This window comes from Oreochromis niloticus, linkage group LG7 (assembly GCF_001858045.2).
Source record: "Oreochromis niloticus isolate F11D_XX linkage group LG7, O_niloticus_UMD_NMBU, whole genome shotgun sequence".
NCBI classification, from domain to species: domain Eukaryota; kingdom Metazoa; phylum Chordata; class Actinopteri; order Cichliformes; family Cichlidae; genus Oreochromis; species Oreochromis niloticus.
This window is the reverse complement of record NC_031972.2, coordinates 56,465,049-56,487,964: the sequence shown is the minus strand read 5'-3', so window position 1 is coordinate 56,487,964 and position 22,916 is coordinate 56,465,049. Positions and strand designations below refer to the sequence as shown.

At 41.5% G+C, this 22,916-nt stretch overlaps 4 protein-coding genes across 4 annotated transcripts in view; 1 reads left to right on the top strand and 3 right to left on the bottom strand.

Annotated features, from left to right (window-relative positions):
* The window catches only part of LOC100693764 (membrane-associated guanylate kinase, WW and PDZ domain-containing protein 2), an 89,763-nt gene extending 85,544 nt beyond the window's left edge, over positions 1-4,219 (top strand). The window contains 2 exon segments of the mRNA XM_025909468.1: positions 194-332; positions 1,137-4,219. Coding sequence (XP_025765253.1) covers positions 194-332; positions 1,137-1,831 — 834 coding nt within the window. The 3' untranslated portion in view covers positions 1,832-4,219.
* Positions 4,220-4,533: 314 nt separating this feature from the next.
* LOC100697048 (endoplasmic reticulum-Golgi intermediate compartment protein 2) lies at positions 4,534-10,239 on the bottom strand. Its single transcript, XM_005470908.3, has 13 exons — positions 9,773-10,239; positions 9,587-9,695; positions 9,457-9,503; positions 9,311-9,378; positions 9,170-9,210; positions 8,835-8,936; positions 8,657-8,749; positions 7,553-7,608; positions 7,354-7,452; positions 7,161-7,258; positions 6,910-7,072; positions 5,487-5,560; positions 4,534-5,399 (listed from the first exon to the last, which is right to left on the bottom strand). The coding sequence occupies exons 1-13, from the start codon at positions 9,876-9,878 to the stop codon at positions 5,334-5,336; spliced, it is 1,122 nt and encodes a 373-aa protein (XP_005470965.1). The 5' UTR covers positions 9,879-10,239; the 3' UTR covers positions 4,534-5,333.
* A 753-nt stretch (positions 10,240-10,992) lies between these two features.
* kxd1 (KxDL motif containing 1) lies at positions 10,993-14,433 on the bottom strand. The gene is made up of 5 exons (XM_003440534.5): positions 14,275-14,433; positions 13,874-13,991; positions 13,594-13,746; positions 13,465-13,511; positions 10,993-12,148 (listed from the first exon to the last, which is right to left on the bottom strand). The coding sequence occupies exons 2-5, from the start codon at positions 13,969-13,971 to the stop codon at positions 11,892-11,894; spliced, it is 555 nt and encodes a 184-aa protein (XP_003440582.3). The 5' UTR covers positions 13,972-13,991; positions 14,275-14,433; the 3' UTR covers positions 10,993-11,891.
* A 1,745-nt stretch (positions 14,434-16,178) lies between these two features.
* On the bottom strand, positions 16,179-22,902 carry sinhcaf (SIN3-HDAC complex associated factor). Its single transcript, XM_003440535.5, has 6 exons — positions 22,716-22,902; positions 20,104-20,231; positions 19,870-19,969; positions 19,648-19,771; positions 19,234-19,384; positions 16,179-18,444 (listed from the first exon to the last, which is right to left on the bottom strand). The coding sequence occupies exons 2-6, from the start codon at positions 20,229-20,231 to the stop codon at positions 18,114-18,116; spliced, it is 834 nt and encodes a 277-aa protein (XP_003440583.1). The 5' UTR covers positions 22,716-22,902; the 3' UTR covers positions 16,179-18,113.
* Positions 22,903-22,916: the final 14 nt, after the last annotated feature.

The following is a 22,916-nucleotide window of genomic DNA, read 5'->3' as shown; positions in this document are numbered from 1 at the left end:
ATGTGAATTGAGTAAACCTTTGCTGGGATGCTCACTCTTAACCACTCGTGTTGAAATGTACTTGAACAAGGCTCTTAATGGCGCTCATTCCCAAGTTGCTCAGTGGAGGTTCCCCAACAGAAGAAAAGTTACTCTGCTGTGGATAAACCGAGGCTGGCAGAAACTGACCCGGTCCTGTGTGTGTCTCGTCCAGGTTGGAGATCAGATCATAGAGATTAACGGGGACAGCACCAGGGACATGACTCACGCCCGCGCCATTGAACTCATCAAAGCGGGAGGCAGGCGGGTCAGGCTGCTGCTAAAGAGAGGCACAGGACAGGTGCCAGAATATGGTGAGTTTTCCTTACAAAGAGAAGGAGTCTCATTGTTTACACTCTTACTAAAGATTTACTGTTTGCTCTTCAACTTAACTCAAGAACACATTAACATGCATTAATATCTGTCCACTTTTTACTCCTTGACTAATATCTGAAAGCCTACTTTGATTAAACAGTAGATGGTAACGAGCGACTCTCAAGCCTTCGTGTGTTGTAACCCCTCTGCTTTAAGTCTAATGATTGGTATAGGCTTTTACTTGCCTTCCCTCAGGAATGGTACCTCCCAACCTCTCCATGTGCATGAAAGGTGACACACTAAGCTCCCCCTATTTCTTCCTAATGGGGCACTCTAAAGACACGGTTTGTGAAAACTGCATGTCTCTCTCTCTCCATACTGATTAATCTGTGTGCTATAACTGTGGTCACGAGTTTTTGCATGGGAAAGTAGCTGGCATGTGTGCATCTGTGCTCGTGTGTGCTATAGTAAGAGTGGAAGATGGTTTGTAGTGACCCTTTGGGTCTAATTGTCCTGAAGAGGGTTGTGAAGTAGACTTTTACTCAAGAGAGCTGCTCGGGATCAGTCTGTCACACACAGGTGCAAATATGTTAACTGTTTACAAGCACTGAATAAATCCTGACACGTAAGTCTGTTGCTGTGCTGCTTATACATGTGTGCATGCAAGTTTGTCTGATATTATAAAAGAACGTGTTTATCTCTGGGGTTTTTTCCCTTTCTCTCTGTCTCTGTATGCATGTGCATGCTCGTTTCCACCTCTTTCATATCAGTCCTCTTGAGCATATTGTCTTCCTCCCTGACAGACTGTGCCGGCCCCTGGGATTCCCTTTCTACAGCCCACTCTGCCCTGCAGGAAGTGACCCTGGAAGCTCACCTGAATCCATTGCTTTCATCCCATCCATTGTCAGCCCCAGATTCCCCTCATCAGCTCCCTCTAGAGGCCACAGTGTGCATGGCAGACAAAGCTCCAAAGCTGACAGACCACAGCTCCATTAGAGGGGCTGCAGGTGGCAGGTCCACCGAGCAGAAATGCATCATCAGGGGGCAGGGAACCCCTCAGGGGTCGGGAGAGATGGACTGTGGACCGGGCGACAGACAGCTTCGTGCTTTGCCTTCCAAAGTTGTTGTGGGAAGGTGCATTGACAGAAGAGAGAGGCAAAGGGAGACTTGCTCCCCCTGCTGTGAGAGAAAGGGTCTGCATACACAGGCGTTAAGCACTATCTGGCCCTGGGACCCATTTGCTGGTGTGAATTTGAACGGAGCCTCTCAGGGCAGTGGAGATGGACATATCAGCCTCCAGGAGAGGCTGGTGTCCCGAGGTCTGTTCTCCAGGGAAGATGAGCGGGCCGGTGGCCACATTGGGCTGTACTGCCCCTCCAAAAACGTGGAAGATCCTCCAGCAAGGAGTGCTGCTGCCTCCCCGAGGCCCTGGAATGTCCCTGGGTCTGACAAACTGCCTGGCACCCTGAGGTCCTGGACCTCCACAGTAAGCAGGTAGAAGGGATCTTACTGGTTTGGGCCGAGTCACACTGTATGGCTCCTCATTCGGTTCACCACTGGACCTTTCAGAGAACCAGTAGATCTCCCTTGCCGCCTCTGTCTGCCCTGTTTTCATCGCCATCGACTTCTGAGATCATGTTTTATATTTCAGTTGTTGTTACAAGATGATTATTACACCCACCACCTTAAAGACAAAGAAACTTACACAGCTATTGTAACATATGGTCTAAACCTTTGGGGACCCTTTTATGCGACTTCTGATTTTCTGATCACAGATGGAGCAATGACGCCTGACTCTGAGTGGAGCTGTGCTTTCGATACGTACCTTTAAATGCTCGACTGTATCTGGTTCAGACTGTTTAGTGCAGCGTGGGCTCACACAAGGAAGAGAAACATATGTAGAACCAGGAGATTTCTGTTTTCTTGCCCTGTTTTCTCTGCGCAGTGGGATGAACCAGACTACAGATGTGTCAGTTGGAAGCAGTGACACTGAAACTCCTGGAACACACGGCACTGACCCCAACGACGGCCCAGTTAACCCGACATATGTTAAATCGCACATGCCTACCAATATATCTCATACTATAAATGTAAAGATGTGAAAAATATGTACATTTGGTAAACTCAGAAACATACCTATTAGTGTTTTTGAGGCAGTGTTGTAGTTAGACACATTGTTTAAAAAAACAAACAAACAAACAAAAAAAGAAGCAGGACAGTATTTTAGGATCACTGTTTCCACGGCCTCGTCTATAAACTACATATCAAAGACTGTGCGAGTCACCACACCCAGACCGCCAATGCAGGCGGCGTTTGTGTGCATGGATATACACCACCATGTCTTTAGACAGGGACTCGCGTCTTTTAAAGGCAGAAAATCAAGATGTGGAGCAGACCGGTCGGCACTCATGAGACGAAAAGGATTGTTTTTTCCCACAAAATTGAACAAAATTGAACTTTTGTGTAACTGAAGACAGTTGGCTTAGTAAGAACTCATGATACTCTTCTGAGTTATGTACACAACTTGATCACAGTCAACCATGCAGTCATTGTGCAGAATTATAAGCTGTGTTGTATTCATTTTAATGATCAAAAGGAAAAATTTGTCCAGTCTCTATTTCCCATTTCTATGCCTTTTACTGTGCTAAGTGTACCACATCACTGTGGGAGAGGGGCATCGGTGCGGGGAAGAGGAGGCCGATGGTTATGAGGTGGGGCAGAGTGCCTTACTCGAACTAATGCAGAGCTGTTGCCGTTGTGAAGTATTTTGGGAACTGAATGCAAAACAGATATCAGCAACCATGCACACACGTCAGCAAACCGCTGAGTTGTGAAATCCGTCTTTCGTCGGACACCAAGCAGTATATATCTTGATGCACTTGGCTGCATAGCTTATCAGTGTCAATGATTGCCCTTTGTCCCCTTGTGTTTTAAAGGGGATAACATGTAGTCTGTAGCATCACATCCTCTTCTTAGAGTCGTCTGGGAGGGTAGAGCTGTGAACGTTTATCGAGACAGGGCTGTATCAAAGAGGACCACGGTTTCTGTGTTTCAGCTTAACGTTAAGTTTGTATCGTTGCCCGCAAATTTCACATCTGTGAAACATACATGCATTTAAATATGACGTCACTGTCCTCCTACATTTCTCCATTTCGATGTCATCCATTTTTCTCAGCGGGATGTGTGCTCTTTATTAAAGATTTATCACTAAAGCTTTCGAGTACTGGAGGACCAGATTAATTAAAAAAGAAAAAAAGATTGCGACTGTTTAACTGAATGCAACATGATGGTACATCCAAGCTGTGCTTGTAAGCTGCTGGGAAAGCCAGGCGCCTGCAGACTGGGATACTAGTAAGACCTTGTGCAATGAGAGTCATCGGGCCTGATCCTGATCCGCGGTGGATTCTGACTGAGCTGTGTGTTCTGTGATTAAAATGGTTGTGAAAACACGCAGTAGGCTGTAGAAACGTGTTTGCCGTATGTACAAATGTCAAAGTTAGGAAAAGGTGAAAGAATACGTCATCCAGCCCTCTGTCTCCATCCAGGCCACCCCCACCCCCACCCCTTGCCTGCTGTGACCGATTTTTGTATGAAGAAACAAAAAAAAATCTGCTTATCAGAACCTGTGAAGGATGGCACGCTCATAAACCCCCACTGAGATCAAGTATAACTGTGTAGTGTTAATTGTGTACTATTCACCTTGTACAGCTGTATTCCTACAAATATGGTTTACTGTATCATTGATACTGTAGTTTCAAAGACGTGAACAACTATTTTTATGAAATGCGACAGTACTGATATATTACATTTTGCTAAAAAACAAAACTTGTTTACTGAAAGATATTCTGAAATACTGTCAAATAAACTCTTGACATGGTGTAAAATATTCTTTTCTACAGGTTCTTGCTTGTAAAATTGGGACGAGAGGAAATAATGGATCAGTTTATTCATCAATGTATAAATAATCGACAGTTTGGGTTACTAAGTAGTCGTTTACCCAAACAAAACAGCAAATATTCACTGCAGTTAAGCATCGCTTTCACTTTCTGCCAATTTTTTTTATTGCTAAATTGTGTGTGCCGTTTATTTAAAAGGGCAACCAGCAATCACAACACTGCTGGCTCTGAGATTTTCAGCACTTCCAGCCATAGATGGGTCAGACTGTAGCAGGATGTACAATAGACAGTTAAATGCAGACGGTGAACTTAAAACTGGATTTTATTTCCAATAGCCAATTTCACCACAAACACTCTTATACTTTTCACACAATTCCACTTTAAAAGGGACACACATCCATCCATCGATGCTTCTCTGGTGGAGCCAATCCCAGCTGCCATAGGGTGAGAGGCGGGGTATACCACAGACGGATCACCAGGCTATTGCAGGGCTAATAGTTACATCCATTCACACTCACATATACACCTACGGCCCATTTAGAATCACTGCTTAACCTAACCTGCATGTCCCTGGACACTGGAAGGAACCCACAGGGAAAAGATCCAGGCTCAGCTCAGTTAGCGGATGGATTTAAACCCAGAACCCCAATACCCATGCACACGTTTCTCCCTTTCTGAATGTGATGAGATGCATTTTAGACCGGGGCACTGAGAAGTTGTTCCATGTCCCTGACAGGTTTAAGTATAACATTCACTTCTGTAAAAAGGCTGAAGTATGAGGAGGGGGCCCCACAACCGAGGGAAGTGAAAATGTGTTGGCCTGCAGGTATCTTTGCAGTAAATCTAATCAATTCTACAACATTTATCTAAGAATTCCTGCTTTCCATCTCTCCAGTGATTCTGACACGTGACAAGTGGAGGTACTGATTAGTCTTTCATAAGTAGAGGAATCACTGCTTCTGATTCGTGGAATCACACAGTTAAAACAGATAAAAATACACATTTTTAACAAAAAAAGGGAACATTTTATAATAAAACTTGTAAACATCTCCCCAGCATGTCATTGCTGTCTGTGGGTAAGGCCAAGATTGTGAGCATCTGCTGTTACTCAGTGTAGTTTTCAGCAGGAAGCAGAGTTTCACTGCTTTCCTGCGCTGTCAGGTCATCCTTCTGAGGAAGGAGAAAATAAGAAATTAGTACCACTAAAAAAAAAAATTGAATTGCTCTTGTACTTGTTTTACTTCTGCATTAACTTACAGGTTTGTAGATTCCCATTTGGAAACGACAGCAAACTACATCAACCAAGAACCCCACCAAGCCGTGGATCATACCTGCCGGGAGAGAAAAACTTTAAATACTGATGTTCATGTTCAGGGTTTAGATGAGGTGAAAGCAGCTTGGTCTAAGTTGTTAGCTGCTACTTTTATGCAGTGGCTACATCTGTGAATAATGCATAAAGTGTGATTTTTCTCTTCATCCAGGTGGATTAACAGCATTCATTTAAGAATGATGGTTCACAAACAGAGTCACAGGATCCTCCAGGGTTCAGTCTTGGCAGGAACATCATGTTTGGGATTACAACACTCAGGTACTTCTGCTGTTAAGCTGAAGTTTTCTATGAGAATACCTGGATCTACTTTGTTAAATTACATGCAAAGGTCTCACATCCTGTTTTACTGGTTAAAGGGTCACTCTAAAGCTGTTTGTGTAATATATTCTACTGTTATAATAGCCAAAGTATCAGAGAGGTCAGCCTGTGTACAAATGACTCCAGACTTTACTGAACTGTTTCTGTTCTACTCTTGACTCTGTATGATTTCAGTGAGATGTTAATCTCAGACACAGAAACTTCACCCACCTGCTCTTTAATCTCTCTGGAGAGGCTGCGAGGTGCAGCCAATTAGGAAAAATGGCTTAAAACTGGATAAGGAAGTTAAAACCACTTAACACAAGTCGACAACATGAGAGGTTCAACAGAGAGGTTCCACTATAAGATAAATAAGTGTTCATTTTTACTGTGAATCGTGCAAAGCTAATGTATAAAAGTCTATAAATGAGCATAATAAGCGCACTTTATGATGGGAATTTGTTAGTATGGTTCTTGCATTATAGCATGATTTAATCAGTTAACTTGCAAGGAGCTGTTGTCATGAAATGCTTGTAAGCAGCTCTGACACTCAAAATCTATTTTCAAAGTTTTAAAGGTTAGTGTATCTTTTGACTTTCCCCCAATAAAGAGTACATGTGATGACCTCCCCTGTACCCTTGATGACGAGTTTTGACACGTCAGTATACGTCAATAATGTCGTGGTTTGACGACCATTAGAATAACTTTCAGGATTTTCCAAGGGTAGCTGCATAAGCAGCACCGCAGTACCCTCTGATCCACATGCAGTGATTTTGTTCTATAAGCAGGCTGAAATATGACCAAAACAACTCAGGTCAGAAAAGAGCTTCAAGGATTACTCCTAGTAGGCTTTCAAGGGGTAAAGGGTTAAAGCTGTTGTTGCTGCTTGATACCTCCTTTTCATAACTGCAATGATTAACCTGAAAAAAAGTTATGAACAAACAATCACTGTGACCTCCAAGTTGGTTTTCAGTCAGTAGAGCAATCTGAAAATGTTACTGCAGTACACTCTTAATGTAGACGGCACTCAAACAGCATGAGCACGTTAGCTACCTGTGGTGGAGAAAATGCCTCCGATGATGCCGCAGAGTCTGACGAGAAACTGCCACAGAGGCATGTGCTGCTCGGTGACTTTGACCATTAGTGAGCTGATATCGTATTTCATAAAGATCCCTGAGACTCCGTGGCTGCCTGCAGCATGGTTTATCACACGTTCCTGTGGAACAGCCAAAGGCATACAAATGCTTTCAGTACAATGACACACTGTCTACTCCCCAGCTAAAACAGTACAAACCCAGCCCTACCCGCTCAGTGACGGAGTACTGATGCGTTTCTGCAGACACTTTGTAGGTGTTCAGTTTGGTTGGCACAATGGTGATGAAGTACTGAAACATGTGGTTAGCTGGAAAGAAGCATCAAGAGCCATCAGTGGAAATAAAAGTTTATCAGAGCACTTTAATAACAAGTAATTCAAAAATATCTGAAACACCAACTTACAATCAGTAGCGATTTTCTCTGTGCCGTCCAGAGGGCTGATAATTCCAGGAAGTGGCTCTCCAAAGGACAGGTGGTCAATCCGGTGAGAGAAGTTGTAAGCTGTAACAAATAGAAAACAATAAATAATCTTTATAACATATAAAACAGTTTACTTTCCATCTGTTGCTGCCATTTGGTGTCAGAAAGTCTGCAAACCTACAGTCATGGGCGACGAGGGCGGCTAAATGGGCGTGACCTCGAGGATGCGGGATGGACCTGTAAGTGGATGAAAAGGTCAGCGTTAACCATACATATATATATAAATCAATGACATGACAACAGCCAAAATATCCCATGCTAGTGATCTAATTTGCAAACAGAGCAGCACAGAGGTGAGCAGAGGTTAGAGCACAGGTATCAAGGCCCCGACTCCAGCCCTTGATAATAAATTGGAGCAAAACCAACTTCTGTGGGGAAATTTGTATTTGATAATCAATGTGCAAAACTATAAGTTTACAGAGAGCATCGCTAACAAGCCAATGTCTCCTTTCCATGTAGCGGTAGAAGCAAGTCATTTCAGTCTCTGTGTGATTGCCCTCCTCATAGCCACTGATATCAATGCAACTTTCCGTCTCTCTTGATGGAAATGTGTTGAACTAGTTTTGCAAAAGCGACTGGGATTCATACCACATCAGCATAAAGAAGTACTGAACAGCAGAGCTGTGTGATAATCACATTTTAATTTTAGCTTTCAGATTATTAAACCAAGATAACAAAAATCATTACTGTTCCATATTCTATTCATTTATAATTACCACTCCACAAAAGGCCAGATCCACTGCCTACAATCAATTACTTCATTCAGTTAAATTATAATTAAAGTTTGTGGAAATCCCCTTCACTGAAAAAACAAAACAAACTTCTACTGTTTTTCTGTCTTTGTTTTGTAATTGTGTTATAATTTGTGTTGATTTTTGCCAATCCTACTAGACATGTCTTGCATGCAGCTCAAAAATCCAAGTGAGGAACTCCCAGAAAGTTAATTCTGTTCATTTAGATTTTCATCAGGCAAAGAATCCAAGAGACTTGGATAAGTGACGAAACTGCATCCAGATGAATAGAATCAACTTTTTGGCAGCCTTACTAGACAGTCCAGACTGTGGTGACTGACACATGGAGTCCAAAGAAGATGTGCGCTCACATTAGGGCCATGCAGGAAGCAGTACCTGCTATGATTGTTTCTGTACAGTGGGAGGACGTTTACAGTCTATGGTTCAAAATAAAACATTGTGTTAAATGATACATCGTTTTGAGTGTTACCTACTTGCCAACAGTAATGTGGAAATTTCCTGCCACCTTGTTGACATAAAGATGTCCATGGATCCTGCAGGCACTCAGGGAAGCGGTGCTGTCCTCACTGCGGGGGGGAACTTAAGCAATCAGCGTAATCGCACTTTCATTCACCTCCCAACAAAACACAGATAATCCTGAGGGTCCTTTACCTTTTCGTCTGAGCAGGAGGAGCTCCTTTTATTGCAGCCTTGAAAATGACATCCTGCAGAGCGTGCTCCACTCTCAGACGCTCCTGGATGTGCAGAAGAGTCCTGACAGGCAGGGACAGAAATATTAGGACAACAAAGGCTCACTTGGGATACAATTAACCTTTTTTTTTTTTTTTCAAATTACATCGACAAATGTGAGGATGCAAACATTGTCTTAATTATTAGTAAAGCTTCAGTGAGTTAAAAAATCTATACAGCCTAACATTTGGCGTGCTTTAGTGTTACTGGATTATAGATTGTAATACCCGAGTACTGAATGTGAATAAATAACTTACATGTGCCATATTCTTTGCTGTGGTGGGAGCTCGAAGTTGACCTAAATTGTGAAAAAAAAACAAAAAAAACAAAAAACAACTGTCGGACATGCCAGAGATTACATTTTCATTGTTCACTGCATGATAAAATCACAAACCCACCGGTTCATATTGTAATCCATCAGAGGCCACCATGGTCTCTGCCAGATCGAGGACATCTGCTCCTATATCTGCATCCAATCAAACACGGACGTTAAAAACCTTTTCGTGCTATAAATACACACACAAATACACCTTTATGTACTTACATTGGCATCTCATGGCCACTGTAATGTCCACATTTATCCTGAGTTTACTGTTGGTGAAGAACAGGTGCAGTTAGGAGACAGCTGAGAGGTTTTTGAGGGCGGTGATGGCATGAACTTGTTCAGCTTTTACCTGCTGAAGTCTCTGTCCACCTCGTATTCGTACTTCATCCATGTGTGTCTGTACACAAAGAACTCCAAGAAGGCGAGGACAGCCATGAAAGTGAATGCTATCAGAGACACTGGAGAGAGTTTGAAATGGGATTAGATTGAACTCTCCTCTGAGATTAGCTACAGCTAAAAAATATGCAGTCTGTACCTGTCCCACCGCTGGCTGTGGACTCCACGTAGCTTTCAGGAACTTTAGGAAAAGCGTCTAACTCCTTCACCAGAGTCAGAGCCTTCTTCTTCGTCAGTCTCCTCATCTTGGGACCTGCGGCGGAGCTTAAACTCCAAGTGACTCCCACATGAAGTGGATGTTTTCGGGTTTGATGTGTTTAAAGCGACGACAGCTGAGGTCTACGTTAGTTTGATGACGTTGGTCATGACAGCTACCGGGCTAGCGTATAGCGTTAGCTAGCTAACTAGCCGAACAACTGGATTAATGCTAAATTAAATGCCCCCCAAAAACAGGAATTATATACAGCTAAAGAGCTTGTGTTTACGATGACACAGCAAGAAATATACAACTACAGAGGAAGCTACCCCGGGATAAGTGTGTTATGGAGTATCTGCATTGTCGTTTGACCCGCATTGTCTGCACAGAAAAACTGCACTCTTTTGGCCCTAGCGCCCTCTAGTGGTTAAGAGGGGAGTCAGCCTGCATTTCTTTCTGTTTAGTCCTGGTACTTTGCTGCTGCCACAAATCACCCCAGTCACTCCACATTCTCCACCCTATCTGGACTCTCTTCACTATCTCACTTACACACTGTTCGTTGCTTTGAATGGTTGACACCATGTATTTATTTCTGCTCCGTGCAGCTTCACTGTTACACCTGCCTTTTTCTTCTATTTACTTTCATTCCTCCACTGCAAACCTCCACCTCTCCAGGATCTCTTTCACCTGATCACTACTCTCACAACTTAATTTGTCAGTGTGTTCATCAGCACTGCAAACAAGAAGGAGCTCAGAGACGTTGTGAGGCGGTTGCTGTGTGACATTTCTTTTTTTGCGAAAATTATTTAGCAATAACTACTAAAGACCAGCTCCACAGTATTTAGGTGTTGTGTCACGCTAATTATGTGATTATTACATGATTATTACAAGACCCCCAATCATGGATTACATAGCATCAGTCCTTCTCACCATGGAGACGTTAAGAGTGAATGTCTAGATTATCTGTAGTTATCAAAAAGGTCTAACTGATCTTTTTAATACTATTCATGTTGTGCTGTAGGAGCTTGCACCTAAAGTAGCCTTTTAACCTGCAGCTGCGGATTAGGAGGCCTCCAACTTTCTCCAACGTTATTTACTTTCGTTGTAGTGTTGTTTTATATTTTGAATTCAAATTTTTATTTTCTATTGACTTTAAAAATACATAAAATGGCTGCATTTTTATTAAAGATGAAGTAAACATTTGTCATATACATATATATATATATTGATGTATTTTAACATGGACAAAGATCAATTTTCAAAAAAACCAATTACAATTCTCACAGGTGAAATTAGCATCAAGAGATTCGTTGTTATTACCTTGTGAGAAGTTTAGTATACAGACTGAGTTTTGTTGATCAGGGGCTCATACACTGTTCAGCAGAAAAATGCAATTTTATTTAAGTGTAAAATTGCAACAACTAGAACTCTCCAGCGCTTCCATAACCGTGTACCATTACTTATTTTAGCTTTAGTATCTTTGCTTTTCAAATTAATATTGAGATGTAACAGTATAAAAAAATAAATATATTTAGTTTTACACTTTTAAACCAAATGATATCTGTAACTAGCAGTAGGACGCACTCATGAAGGTGCTGATAAACATACTTCCTGGTTTTATAGGAAATAAATTATATAGGGTTAACAGGAGACTGTTGAATAACAATGCTGCAACAAGTGCAATCAACATTTGCAAAAACTAACTACCAATATTCAGAGTGAGATTAGATTTTGTATCTGTTATTTATGTTGACATGATGAGAACTTCTTCGTACAGACAGGCTTTTGCTCAGGTCTACTGTATAGTTATACACATACAGATATACAGTGGTGTATTATACAAGTTCAAGTATTTTCTGCATTATTGTGGTGCTATGCAGGCACGACACAATTATGTATGGCAAAAAAAGCATCTTTCTCATTGACAGTGCAAAGCCACCTCAAAACATCAAACAAATAAATGACCGCAAACATTACAGTGGCAAGTGCACATGCAATTATACAACAAGTCTTCCTGAAAGAAAAAAAAAAAAAAAGTTTAAAGTGACCCATTAACTGTTCGCTATTCTGCGGGGACTGAGTCAGGACCCTCATCCTGCAGGACAGCTGTCTCTAGGAAGTCAGAGGTGGGCGTGTCAGGTGGCTCCTGAGAGAGCTCTTCAGAGCATCTGCTCACAGTGGGCGAGATCACATCTGGACTTGTGTCACATGACTCTGTGCTCTGCTCTGAGGTGGCTGTTGTAGTAGTTGTGGCAATGCTTGGGGGAACTGGGTCAAATTCATCGTCATCTTCCTCAGAGATGGGCGACTCATGGATGTCTGTCAGGAAAAATACATTGTTTAAAAAATTCAATTTACAGTGCCGTGAAAACGTATTTGATTTCTCCCTGATTTCTTAGGTATTTGCATATTTGTTACACATGTTTAAGATCATTAAGCAAATTTTAATATTAGACCAAGATAATCCGACTAAGTACAAAATGCATGTCTAAACCTACCTGGTCCTGTGTGAATAAATCATCGCCCTCTAAACCTGATAAACGTATAAACTGTCACCCTTGGCTGCAAGACCTGCAGTCAAGTGTTTGTGATAACTGTCAATGAGTCTTTGACATTGATGTGGAGAAATTTTGGTCCTCTTCTTTGCAGATTTGTTTTAATTCAGCCACATTAGAGTTTTTGGACATGATCAGCCTGTTTAAAGTCATGCTTAAGCATCTCAGTTGGATTTAAGTCCAAACTTTGACTTGACTACTTCAAAACCTTTTGTTTTTTTTAGCCATTCAGTGGTGAACTTGCTATGATGTCCTTTTTAAGAAATGCTCTGTTAGTTTTACACCAAATAAAAAGGGACTGCAACCTTTTAAGTTCAACTTTAGTCTCGTCAATCCTCAGATTATTTTCTTGATGTAAATATTTTTGTGAGAGGAGATGATTTGGTGTTTTCTTTTGGGTCAGCAGTGGTTTTTGCCTTGGAACTCTCCCATAGATGCCAGTTTTCTCTAGTCTCTTTCTTATTATTGATTCATAAACACTGACTATAACTGATCTCAAATGTTGTCCTGGGGCCTTCTGTGATCTCCTGAAAGAGTCGTTGATTTACTCTCAAGTAATTTTGGTAGGCCACCCTCTCCTGGGAAGGTTCACCATTGTTCCAAGTTTTCTCCATTTGCGGATTTTGGTTCTCTTTGTGGTTCGCAGGACTTGCAAAGCCTTAGAAATGGTTTGGTAACCCTTTTCATAATGAAATATCAGTCAACTGTGTTTCTCAGCTGTTTCTTTACATTGTGGCACGAGCTGTCTCTTTTTGAGATCTTTTAGCTTACCTCACTTTGTCAGGTTTAGTAATTTACTGATTCAACAATTCCAGCAGTAATCAGGCCACTAGTGTGGCTAATGAAAGTGAACTTAATCACAGTTAATTAAAGTTTCAAGGGGTGGGGAGGGGGTTATTAAATATCCACATAGAGCCAGGTTAGATCGGATGGCCTTTTCCCCCCATAATAAATGAAAAACTGCATTTTGTATTTATTCTGATTATATTTGTGTAATATTACCATTTACTTGATAATCTGAAACATGGAAAAAAAAAAAGAAATCAAGTTGTGATGAATAGAAAGAAAACAACAACTCACTGCTGAAAGCTTCTGGATACTGCTTAGCTATCTTTCCTTTTAGTGTCCTGGAGAGGCAGAGAAAGCCTGTGATTAAAGGTGTATTTTTTGTTTTTGCATGTTTGCATGGTAGGAGTAGTAGACACTAACCTGATCCTTCTAAAGATGCTGTCCAGATCTTTCTTCATCTCTACAAGGGTGCGAGTGTGGAGCAGGAAACGCTCATTCATCTGCTGCAGGCGTACGTTAGACAGCCCATTAAAGTTGATCAGCATTTCATTGGTTTTCTCAAAGCGGTCGAGCCTGTTTTCACAACAGTTAACCAGAGAAACAGAAATCTTAATCTGAGACACATATGATCAACCCCAAACAGCAGACAGAGTTTATATTTCATGGCAGGAAGCACCACTGGGCTCAGTCTGGCACTCACATGTGTCTCTGAGCCTGGATGATGGCGTTAACATCCTCAGAGTTGACCATGCTCAGCATCCGATTGCAGAACACGTCAGATGCCGTGTGCTCCACCATGATGACGAGCAAGCCGAAAACTGCAATTGGAAACATTTACTCACAACTGCATGAGCCAAAATATCCAGAAATGTAAACACAGGCATTTAATCAACGAGAAAGAAAGAAGCTAGAATTGTGAACACTAATTAAATCAGAGGCAGTCAACTCCAGCTGTGAATTATTTATTCACCGCATGCTGTGCCGGTGTTTGACTGCCCTCCAGCTCCCTGTTAGCACCCCAAACCAACCACCGCAGGATTAGTACGCTAGCTACCGAGCCGTAATAATAATAAATGCAACTACAAAGTTTACATTACTTACCTGAGCTCGGACGATGGCTATCTGTAGAGTTTCGACGACTACGCAGCAGATTAAGACTACATTTGACAGCTGGCTGTGAGACAAAAACAACCCACTTCCATATGTTTTTCAAGTTCCTGTCACGAGACCACCGCTTCCGGTCTACGGGTTTGTTTTTTTTGCTTGTCTGTTTTCGTTTTTGTTTTTTCATTAATTTCGTTAATATGCAATTTATATTCACTTATATATTTTTCATTGAATTAAAAATGAAATTGAGATGTTTAATTCTACTGAGCCACGTCATTGTGTTTTATTTTGTTTTTACGTGCCATTCTTTCTCAATTTTATTTGTTTTTTCCCTACTGAGCTAATGTAATTCTACCCAATTTCTTCTGTTTAACTGAGATCATTTTTGACTTTAGTGAAATGTTTTCTTTTGTCATTATAATGTTATTTTATTGAGCTGTTGTGCTTTATTTAAGCTACTTTCTTACAGAGTGTGTTTTGTTTCGGTCGCTGCAGAAGTAATTGCATAATTATTTGCAAGTCATGGACGGAAATTTCAGTGACAATGAAACACACGACATATTTTTCTCGCCCGGTGACAGCTAGGATAGGCTCCAGCACAACTATGATCCTGAATTGGAAAAGCGCGAAAAAATGGATGCATGCATGGAATATATTTCGAGTGTATATGACCGTGTTTGTTTAAGTGAACTTGAAGAGCAGCAACATGAATAGCCTTATGTACATTTGAACTCCTATGTTTCTCTCTCTTAAAAAAAATTAAAAAAAAAAATAGTGTAATCTATACTCACCGGCCACTTCATTAGGAACACGTTGTTACCGGGTTAGACCACTTTCGCCTTCAGAACTGCTTTTGCTTCAGAACTGCTTCTTTGTGGCATAGATTCAGCAAGGTGCTTGAATCAATTCTGAGATATTTTGGTTCATATTGACATTATGGCATCACACAATTTCTGCAGATTTGCCAGCTGCAGATCCATGATGTGAATCTCCTGTTCCACCACATCCTAAAAATGTACTGGATCGTGATCTGGTGCATGTGGAGGTCATTTGAGTACAATGAACTCTTTGTCATACTCAAGAAACCAGTTTAAGATTGAGTGTTGTGGCTTGGTTTTGTGACATATCCTGTGGAAATCAGCCATTAGATGTGTACACTGTGGTCATAAAGCAATTGACATGATCGGCAACAATACCCGCGAAGGCTGTGGTATTTAAACAATGCTCAGGTGGTGCTAAATGGCTCAAAGTGTGTTAAGGAAATAGTCACCACAACACCAGCAGCCTGAATCTTTCATACAAGGCAGAATGGGTTCATGCTGTTTATGCCAAATTCTAACCTTACCATTCTCCACCATTACCACTGGAGCAGAACTAGAGCAACATTTTTCAAACTTTTTACTGTCAAGTTTTGGTGAGCCTCTGCAAACAGGCTGTTCTCAGCTAACAGGAGTGGCACGCGTTGAGGTCTTCTGCTGCTGTGGCCCATCTGCTTTGGTGGTCAACATGTTATGCGCTCAGAGATGCTCTACTGCATACTTTAATAGTAACGATGAGTGGTTATTTGAGTCACTGTTGCCTTCCTATCAGCTCAATCAGTCTGACATTTTCACTCACTGGCTATTCTCTTTTTAAGATCATTATCTGTAAACCCTAGAGATGTTTGTGCGGGAAAATCCCAGCAGATCAGCAGGGTCTGAAATATTCACACGGATACATCACATGGTGGAAAACATGCTACATTTGCAATCTGGCTTGCTGATTAGAGATTTGCCTCAAACAGTTAGACAGGTGTATATGTATAATGTAATTATGACATCCACGCTCATATTTAGAAGGTAGCGTCCCTCTTTCCCTCCCTTTCCGGCTTACACCAATAAATTCAGTCACTCCATACATCCAGAAAGCTCACAAAATTAATTTTTATTAAGGGACAAGTAAAAAAAAGTACATGATGTATAAAAAATACAAAACCATTTTGTCTAACTTCTAACTTGTAAGTTAAGTAAATGCATAGCAACAATACATGCAAGTCTAGAGTTATGTATCCTACTATTGTATCCTACTATTCTGTGACATTTTTAAGCTACAAGGTAAAAAGGGAGAAGTACAGTTTGGTTGCAATCTATCAGCTGTTTCAGTCTACAAGTGATGATACAGAATAAGTTAGGTTGCACGCAACTCAACCGATGAGCAAATAAATATTTAACAACATTTCACAAATATTGACAACCAGTAATTGAACGCAATGTTAACCAAAGCCTGCGTGAGAATAACATTCGACTTCTGATGAATAAAACCATACTACGAGTAAGCTAAAGATGAAAAGAATTCACTTCTCTAAGTAGGAATACAAATAAATATGAAATAAATAAATAATGAAACCTATATAAAGAGCCATATGACTCATCCAACCCCTTATGTACATAACACAGCCGCTGCTCCTAACTACAACATCACATGTATGAAATTTCATATTAGTGTTATTTTTAAAACATACATATAAATGACCTCGGACAAGCACAAGTGTCCATAGAAAACCTGCATTGATTTGACATTGGGTGAATTTCAATGTGCTTTGGCTTTCATTTGATAAATAAAGTAATATTAGGCAATATATCACAACACATTTGTGGTATATAAGAGGCAATGGCATAGAATTTTAGCTTGTATAAAGTCTTTTACCATATACTGACCCGGGAATGATGGAAATCACTGATATTGATATTGCTAAAATGACTGATAGACCGATTTTTGTGTTTTGCTGTTGTATTGTGTGGTATTATTATGCAAAGACACTTTTATTTGTTTTTTTTTTTTTACATATAAAAATAAGTTAAAACTTCAGAAAAATGGATCCAAAAAAATAAAAGTAAGATTTACAATTTCTTATAAGGCCATGCAATTTTTAGAAGACTCATGCACCAGATCAGTCGGTCTTTTGGATGAGTGGGCTTGCCATTCATGCAAAAATGCACTGTGTGTGTTGCTGAGGCCACAATAAATATTTGTACTGTCCCTTTTTGTTCCTTAATACCAATCCAGATTTAACACTAGCGCTGTCTGTAACACATAATTAAGGCTGGTGTATTTGCTGTTGAAGCTGTGAATAGGCCTTATTCAAATGGGACCCATACGTATTTACACACAGAAACGCTAATCCAGTCTAAAAACCACAAACTCTTTGTTAGGAGTGGATGTTGTCGTGAGCAGACAGAAAAACAGAGGGTTACTGTACAGGTCTGTGCTCCGTCAGTGTAAAGTGTCATTCATTCCAAAACGGGAGATATCCACCATTTAAAAAAAACAAACAAAAAACCCAGATATCAACTCTGAACAAAGAAACCAAAATTAATTAACCTCATTATATTAGTCATCTTAACATATATGCTTATAAAACATCTTCACTGAGATGGGTTCAGCTGTGTGTTTGTGAGCTTTAAGTAGCACCTTTATTTCTGTAAATAAGTGGATGTATTGCGTTTTGGAATAAAATCTGATAAAAATGTACCAGCAAAGTGGAGCTCCAGCATTTCAAAGTAGATCAATTACACCGAGTATGATGGTCCATCGTCGGGATGGCAAAAATATTAAATACAAAGTAAAGACAGACAACGGAGAAACACAACAGTCCATAAGTTATCATTTAAATGCAATCAACAATCCTCATTATGGAGAAAGGATTTTTCAGCTGCTTTGTAACTGAAGGCAATCTGAGGCAACTTTTTTCTTTAAGTGCTTGAGAGAAAAAAAAAAACAGCACCTCAAGATTTCTTCAGAGATGTGTGTGTGTGTGTGTGTGTGTGTGTGTGTGTGTGTGTGGGGGGGTGACTTTACCACCCTTCCTCTCCCACCACCTCACTCCTGACTGGTGGAGATGCAACCTGCAGCTGAGCAGACTCTGCACTTTCACCACAAGTTGCCATCTCCTTCACTTCCTCTCCCATCTGGGATTTTTCCACACGCACCCGACCCTCCTCTGCCTCCACCTCTTCTTCCTCGTCCTCGTCGTCCTCCTCCTCTTCCGCCTCCTCCTGCTGCTGTTGTTGCTTCTGCTGCTGTTGTTGTTGTTGTTTGTTGCGGCAGCACGGTTTGAACAGGTGGGGGTCGATGAGCACCTCCCCGAAGCGCCCCTTGTAGATTATTCCACAGCACACCTTTTGCCTGCACAGAGCATGAAATGAGACAGAAACCATTATGGCTCTGTGTGTTTACTCTGTTGACAGCATTGCATTAAAATGCATTCAGTGTTTAATCTGGGTTGTCCTGGATTAGCATGACACTTCATGTGGTAAAGGTAGTACTGAGTATTTGACACAAATGAATGCATTTTCCTGTTGTTTCTCTGTTTGACAAAGAAAAAAGATGCGCATTAGGCTTAAAAGATGAAACATCAGGCACCACAAAAAATCCTCTAAGAAAAACTAAATTTTAAAAAATGTATTGAAAAACAAGTCAAAAATCAAAAGTCAGTTATTAAATCTATTTAAAAAAGGCAACATTTTAGTTTTTTTTTAATTAAATATATTTTTATGCTTTGATAGATTACTGGTCTCAAGCAAGTTTCAAAATCTCTACAAACTTTGCCAATAAAACATTACAGATTGTCTGGAAGGTAAAAGTAAACTCAAATCCTAAATACATTTATAACAAACCTGGAAAATTGTCAATAAAAACAAATGCAATTAGTAGTCAATGACCCAAAACGAACAAACAAAAATTATTAAGTAACAGTTAGTAGTATTAAGCTAAATACATAAAGAAATCCCTGTAATGTCACTGTAATCCGGCAGGTGGAAACACCTGTCAGGGTGGGGCATCGGTGGGAGCATCACCTGTATATGTAAAGCAGGCGAAGGCTTGGAGGTTTATATACACAGTTAAACCACTTGTAGTAGATTATTCTAAAAATTAATCCTGTAGATTAAAGAAGTGCTTCACTGTCCGCCTTACCTCTTCCAGTACGTTAGGTCCAGAAATGAGAAAACGGGGGAGCGGCTGGATCCTGGGCTGAGCTCTGTGTCGGACCCCTCGTCTGACAGGTTGCTGTAGCTGGGAGACTGAGCTGGGGAGGCACTGGAGGTGGTGCTGTGGGCATCTGAGTCTGGTGGGCAGAATAGGACAAATAATAAATATTTTTTTTAAAAACCTGAATGAAGTAACAGGAGTACAATCCATTAACCCAGTGTGCCTGGAAAGGAAAGGTAAAGGAAAACTGAAACCTTGTGGTACAAACAGATGTGTGCTGGTGTATTTTTAATGTCTCAAACCCACAGAAATAAACACCTTTCCAAACCTACATTTTTTTAGCCATTATTTTTGTCATAACCTTACCATTTTCCTCAAATATATATCATAATTACTCACTGTGTCTTTTCAGCTCCTTCTGAAGCCTGTTGATCTGGCTCGGCCGTGCTTTCTTGGAGATGGACTTTATTTTCTTGGGCCTGGAAGTTAACTTTAAGCTGGGACCTCCTCTGGCATCAACAACCTGGATGAGGGACAGGAAACCGGATGAATTTGTACAATTTGGGTTTTATCATCACCATAAAGTGATAGGCCGGTCATGCTGTCAGCACTGAAACTCACATGGTTCCAGTTCTTCTTGGTTCCCACAGGGAGTTTTTTCCACCGTTTCACAAGGAGCACGCAGGCATTACAGATTTCTCCAGATCGGCTTTCACTCAGTCTGCAAGACAGTTTCAATTTGTGATGAGGAGGAACAAATGGAAAATCTTTAGCATCAATATGATGTGCACAGCCTAAAAACCATGGCAGGTATGGTTTGCTTGCAGCCCCCACATGCTCAGGTGTATCTCTTACCCAAAGCAACTCCTGAAGTCTTTCTCATAGCGCTTGCTGTCCGTGAAACGAGAGCTTGACGACTTTGCGCGGCAGATGCAGCAGCCGTCCAAACTCCTGTACATTTTAGGCTTGTGAAAGCCAAACATCTGCATTGAGGGGAGAAAAAAAAAAGGGGGGGGGGTGAATGTTTACATATCATCAGTGTGCACCGTGTGTTTACCGCTGCAGCAGCAGCAGCAGGAGGAGGAGGCGGAGGAGAATACTCCCTGCAACACTACATTTACACTTCAGGTCAGAGGTGAAGCACAAATTTCAGTTAAGTCTGCAGTGAGCGGACAAAAATGTGTTTAATCACCAACAACGTTCACGGAAAGCAGTTTTGCTGGAGCATCTCTCCGCTTTGACCCACATGGAAGGAGAGAGAGAGTGGGGGAAGTAGGTCAACAGTCAGACAGCGTGTCAGACAGATAATGTCACCATGCTGCGCTCACAGGATTCACGCTTCGTTTTGGAAACCCAAAATAAGATTTACGCACGCAATCAGTGCGAGCCTCCGGGCGGCACAAGATGCGTTATTCGTCACGAGGTGGAAAGACAAACTGCAAAATGTGCACCCGCGTTACTAGACGAATGCCAGTAAAATAATATACATCACTGCGTGCGGGGGCAATTACTCGAAATGCAATAAGCGTGCACAGGAATTATGATTTATGTTGCTAGGCAAAATTTAATCTCCACGGCACATGTAGACCTGAACTGCGGCAAAAACTGTGAGCCGCGCCCCCCAGACTGGGCTTTTTTTCTTGCCATCAGTCCTCGGGGTCTTCTGACAGTGCGGTGCCATAGAGAGTAAAAGAAGAGCAGGAAAATTACGAAGAACTCTCACTCTGCAGGATTAAATCAGATACTAGATATTGGGCATTTCTGTGGAGAGGTCAGTTTAAAAAGCGACACAAGCCGACTTGAAGGAATTTGTATTGAGAAAGGAATACCAACTCTGGCACTTATTCTCACCTGTGACACAGCTAATATATTAACTGTGGAAAAAATGGGCTATACCTTGATTTATAAACGATTTCATGTGGTATAGTTTCCTATATAACAACAGAAGCGATTCAATAACACTTTACTGTTGCGCAGTTTTATTAGTAGTGAAGTGCAAACATTGTTTTTCTATACTAAAGTCCTTTTAAACAGGACGTGCACCTAACCTGCACTTAGAAAGCTAAGAAAGCAACATTCATTCACAAAAATGTAAAGGCCACAAAGCAATTTAAATAATAAAACTAATCACGTCAAATCTCGCTGCACGTATTCTGGAGGATTTAAAAAAAAAATCCAATCAGTTTTTGTTTCTACCCTTCGCGTGCCTCATCTGTAAATTACAGACGATCTCTGCAGCAAAATACAGTACGTGACGCAACTCAACATGGCAACACACTTCAAAGGCGGAGGCAATGTGGCGAAGGGGGTGTGATGCGATTTTCCGCAAAAACTGCAACATTTAAAACAAACGCTAAAAAGAAAGAAAAATCACCGCGAAAAGCTGCCGAACTCGCACGAATAACACCCTCACCTTTCAAAATAAAAGAAGACACCGAGCAATGTCCTCTTTTTCATCGAGAGAAAAGTGCAAGTCGCCAATTTTCACCGCCCACTCCGCCAGCGAGGAAGCATGGCATGCCACACGACCTGCTTCATGCGCACCCATTTTATGATGACCATCCTCCGCTTCCACGATGCCGAGTTTATCCCTCAACTTTATGCTGAGGGATAAACTCGGACTAACGTGTTTCGAGAGCACAAAAAATAACAAATAAAAGCGACGGGCTTGGTGTTAAAGGGGAGCTGCTCTGAAATAAATGTGTAATTTGATCTTTACTCTTTGTTATTCCAGAGCCGCGTCACTGCAACAGTCCACAATCGGCTACATGTGCGGCAAGTTCAAAGCGGCGGCTCTCGGAAAGTCGCTTTTCTCTCCGGTTTCTCCCACTAAACCACATTTTTTACCCAGCTTGGCTTTCCTGCTTTGGTTGGGGATTACTTTGCGCTCGCGGGAGCTGTTTTGTTGACAGCGGTGGCCGCGTGCTGAGACGCATCTCCGCTCCGGGTGGGCGTGAGAGGTTCAACTTGGCTTATCTAGCAGACAGAAAATGTGCGGCACACTGCAGCCACGCTTGTCTCCTTCTCTACAAGAACACATTTGCAGCCCAGACGCTCACATTAACCCACTTTACCACGTTTATATTACCGATAAACTGTCTCCGAAATGCGCCGAGCCAACCCATAATAATAACAGGAGGAGCACGAGCACCAGCAACCATCCCCCCTGCTCCTCTTCGTCCCCGCACGTGAAAGCCCCTTCAAACGCATTTTAAACGCACATTTGCGCTTTTCCCGCTTTCCTCCCACTTTGCCCGGTTAGTTTCGTTGTTTCTAAGGTGACCTACAAATACCGCTGACCACCAAGTCGGGTCCGCGCAGCAGGCCTTAAAAATTAAAAAAAAAAAAGACCAATTGTTCGTGAGACAACTCGAAGCTTGTTTTTGAATTACGGCCCTGAAAAGCGTGGCGAACACTTTTAAAAGGCTTTTTAAAGACGAGGCCAGACAAACACAGACAGCCGTTACCTTTCTGCGAGTTGTGTGGAGCTGATCCAAAGTAATAACAGTCCGAGTACCGCGTCGTTACGCTGTGACTTATGAACATCTACCCTCATCGGTAACCCGCTCTCTTGTTGATGTCTGCGTTTGTGGACGGGACTAGAGTTGTGGACAATTGTGCGCATGCGTGGTATCCACACCTCCATTTCAGAGTAGAGAAGAGAGGTC

Excerpts from the sequence above, each read along its gene's own strand:
- LOC100697048 (XM_005470908.3), bottom strand. The coding sequence starts at position 9,878 with ATGAGGAGACTGACGAAGAAGAAGGCTCTGACTCTGGTGAAGGAGTTA. Across the intron at positions 9,379-9,456 it reads AGTGGCCATGAGATGCCAAT|ATATAGGAGCAGATGTCCTC; the intron begins GTAAGTACATAA and ends GATTGGATGCAG. Across the intron at positions 8,937-9,169 it reads CAGCAAAGAATATGGCACAT|GACTCTTCTGCACATCCAGG; the intron begins GTAAGTTATTTA and ends CCTGCCTGTCAG.
- sinhcaf (XM_003440535.5), bottom strand. The coding sequence starts at position 20,231 with ATGTTTGGCTTTCACAAGCCTAAAATGTACAGGAGTTTGGACGGCTGC. Across the intron at positions 19,970-20,103 it reads GACTTCAGGAGTTGCTTTGG|ACTGAGTGAAAGCCGATCTG; the intron begins GTAAGAGATACA and ends ACTGTCTTGCAG. Across the intron at positions 19,772-19,869 it reads CCAAGAAGAACTGGAACCAT|GTTGTTGATGCCAGAGGAGG; the intron begins GTGAGTTTCAGT and ends TCCCTCATCCAG.
- kxd1 (XM_003440534.5), bottom strand. The coding sequence starts at position 13,971 with ATGGTGGAGCACACGGCATCTGACGTGTTCTGCAATCGGATGCTGAGC. Across the intron at positions 13,747-13,873 it reads ATCCAGGCTCAGAGACACAT|GCTCGACCGCTTTGAGAAAA; the intron begins GTGAGTGCCAGA and ends TTGTGAAAACAG. Across the intron at positions 12,149-13,464 it reads GTATCCAGAAGCTTTCAGCA|ACATCCATGAGTCGCCCATC; the intron begins GTGAGTTGTTGT and ends TTTTCCTGACAG.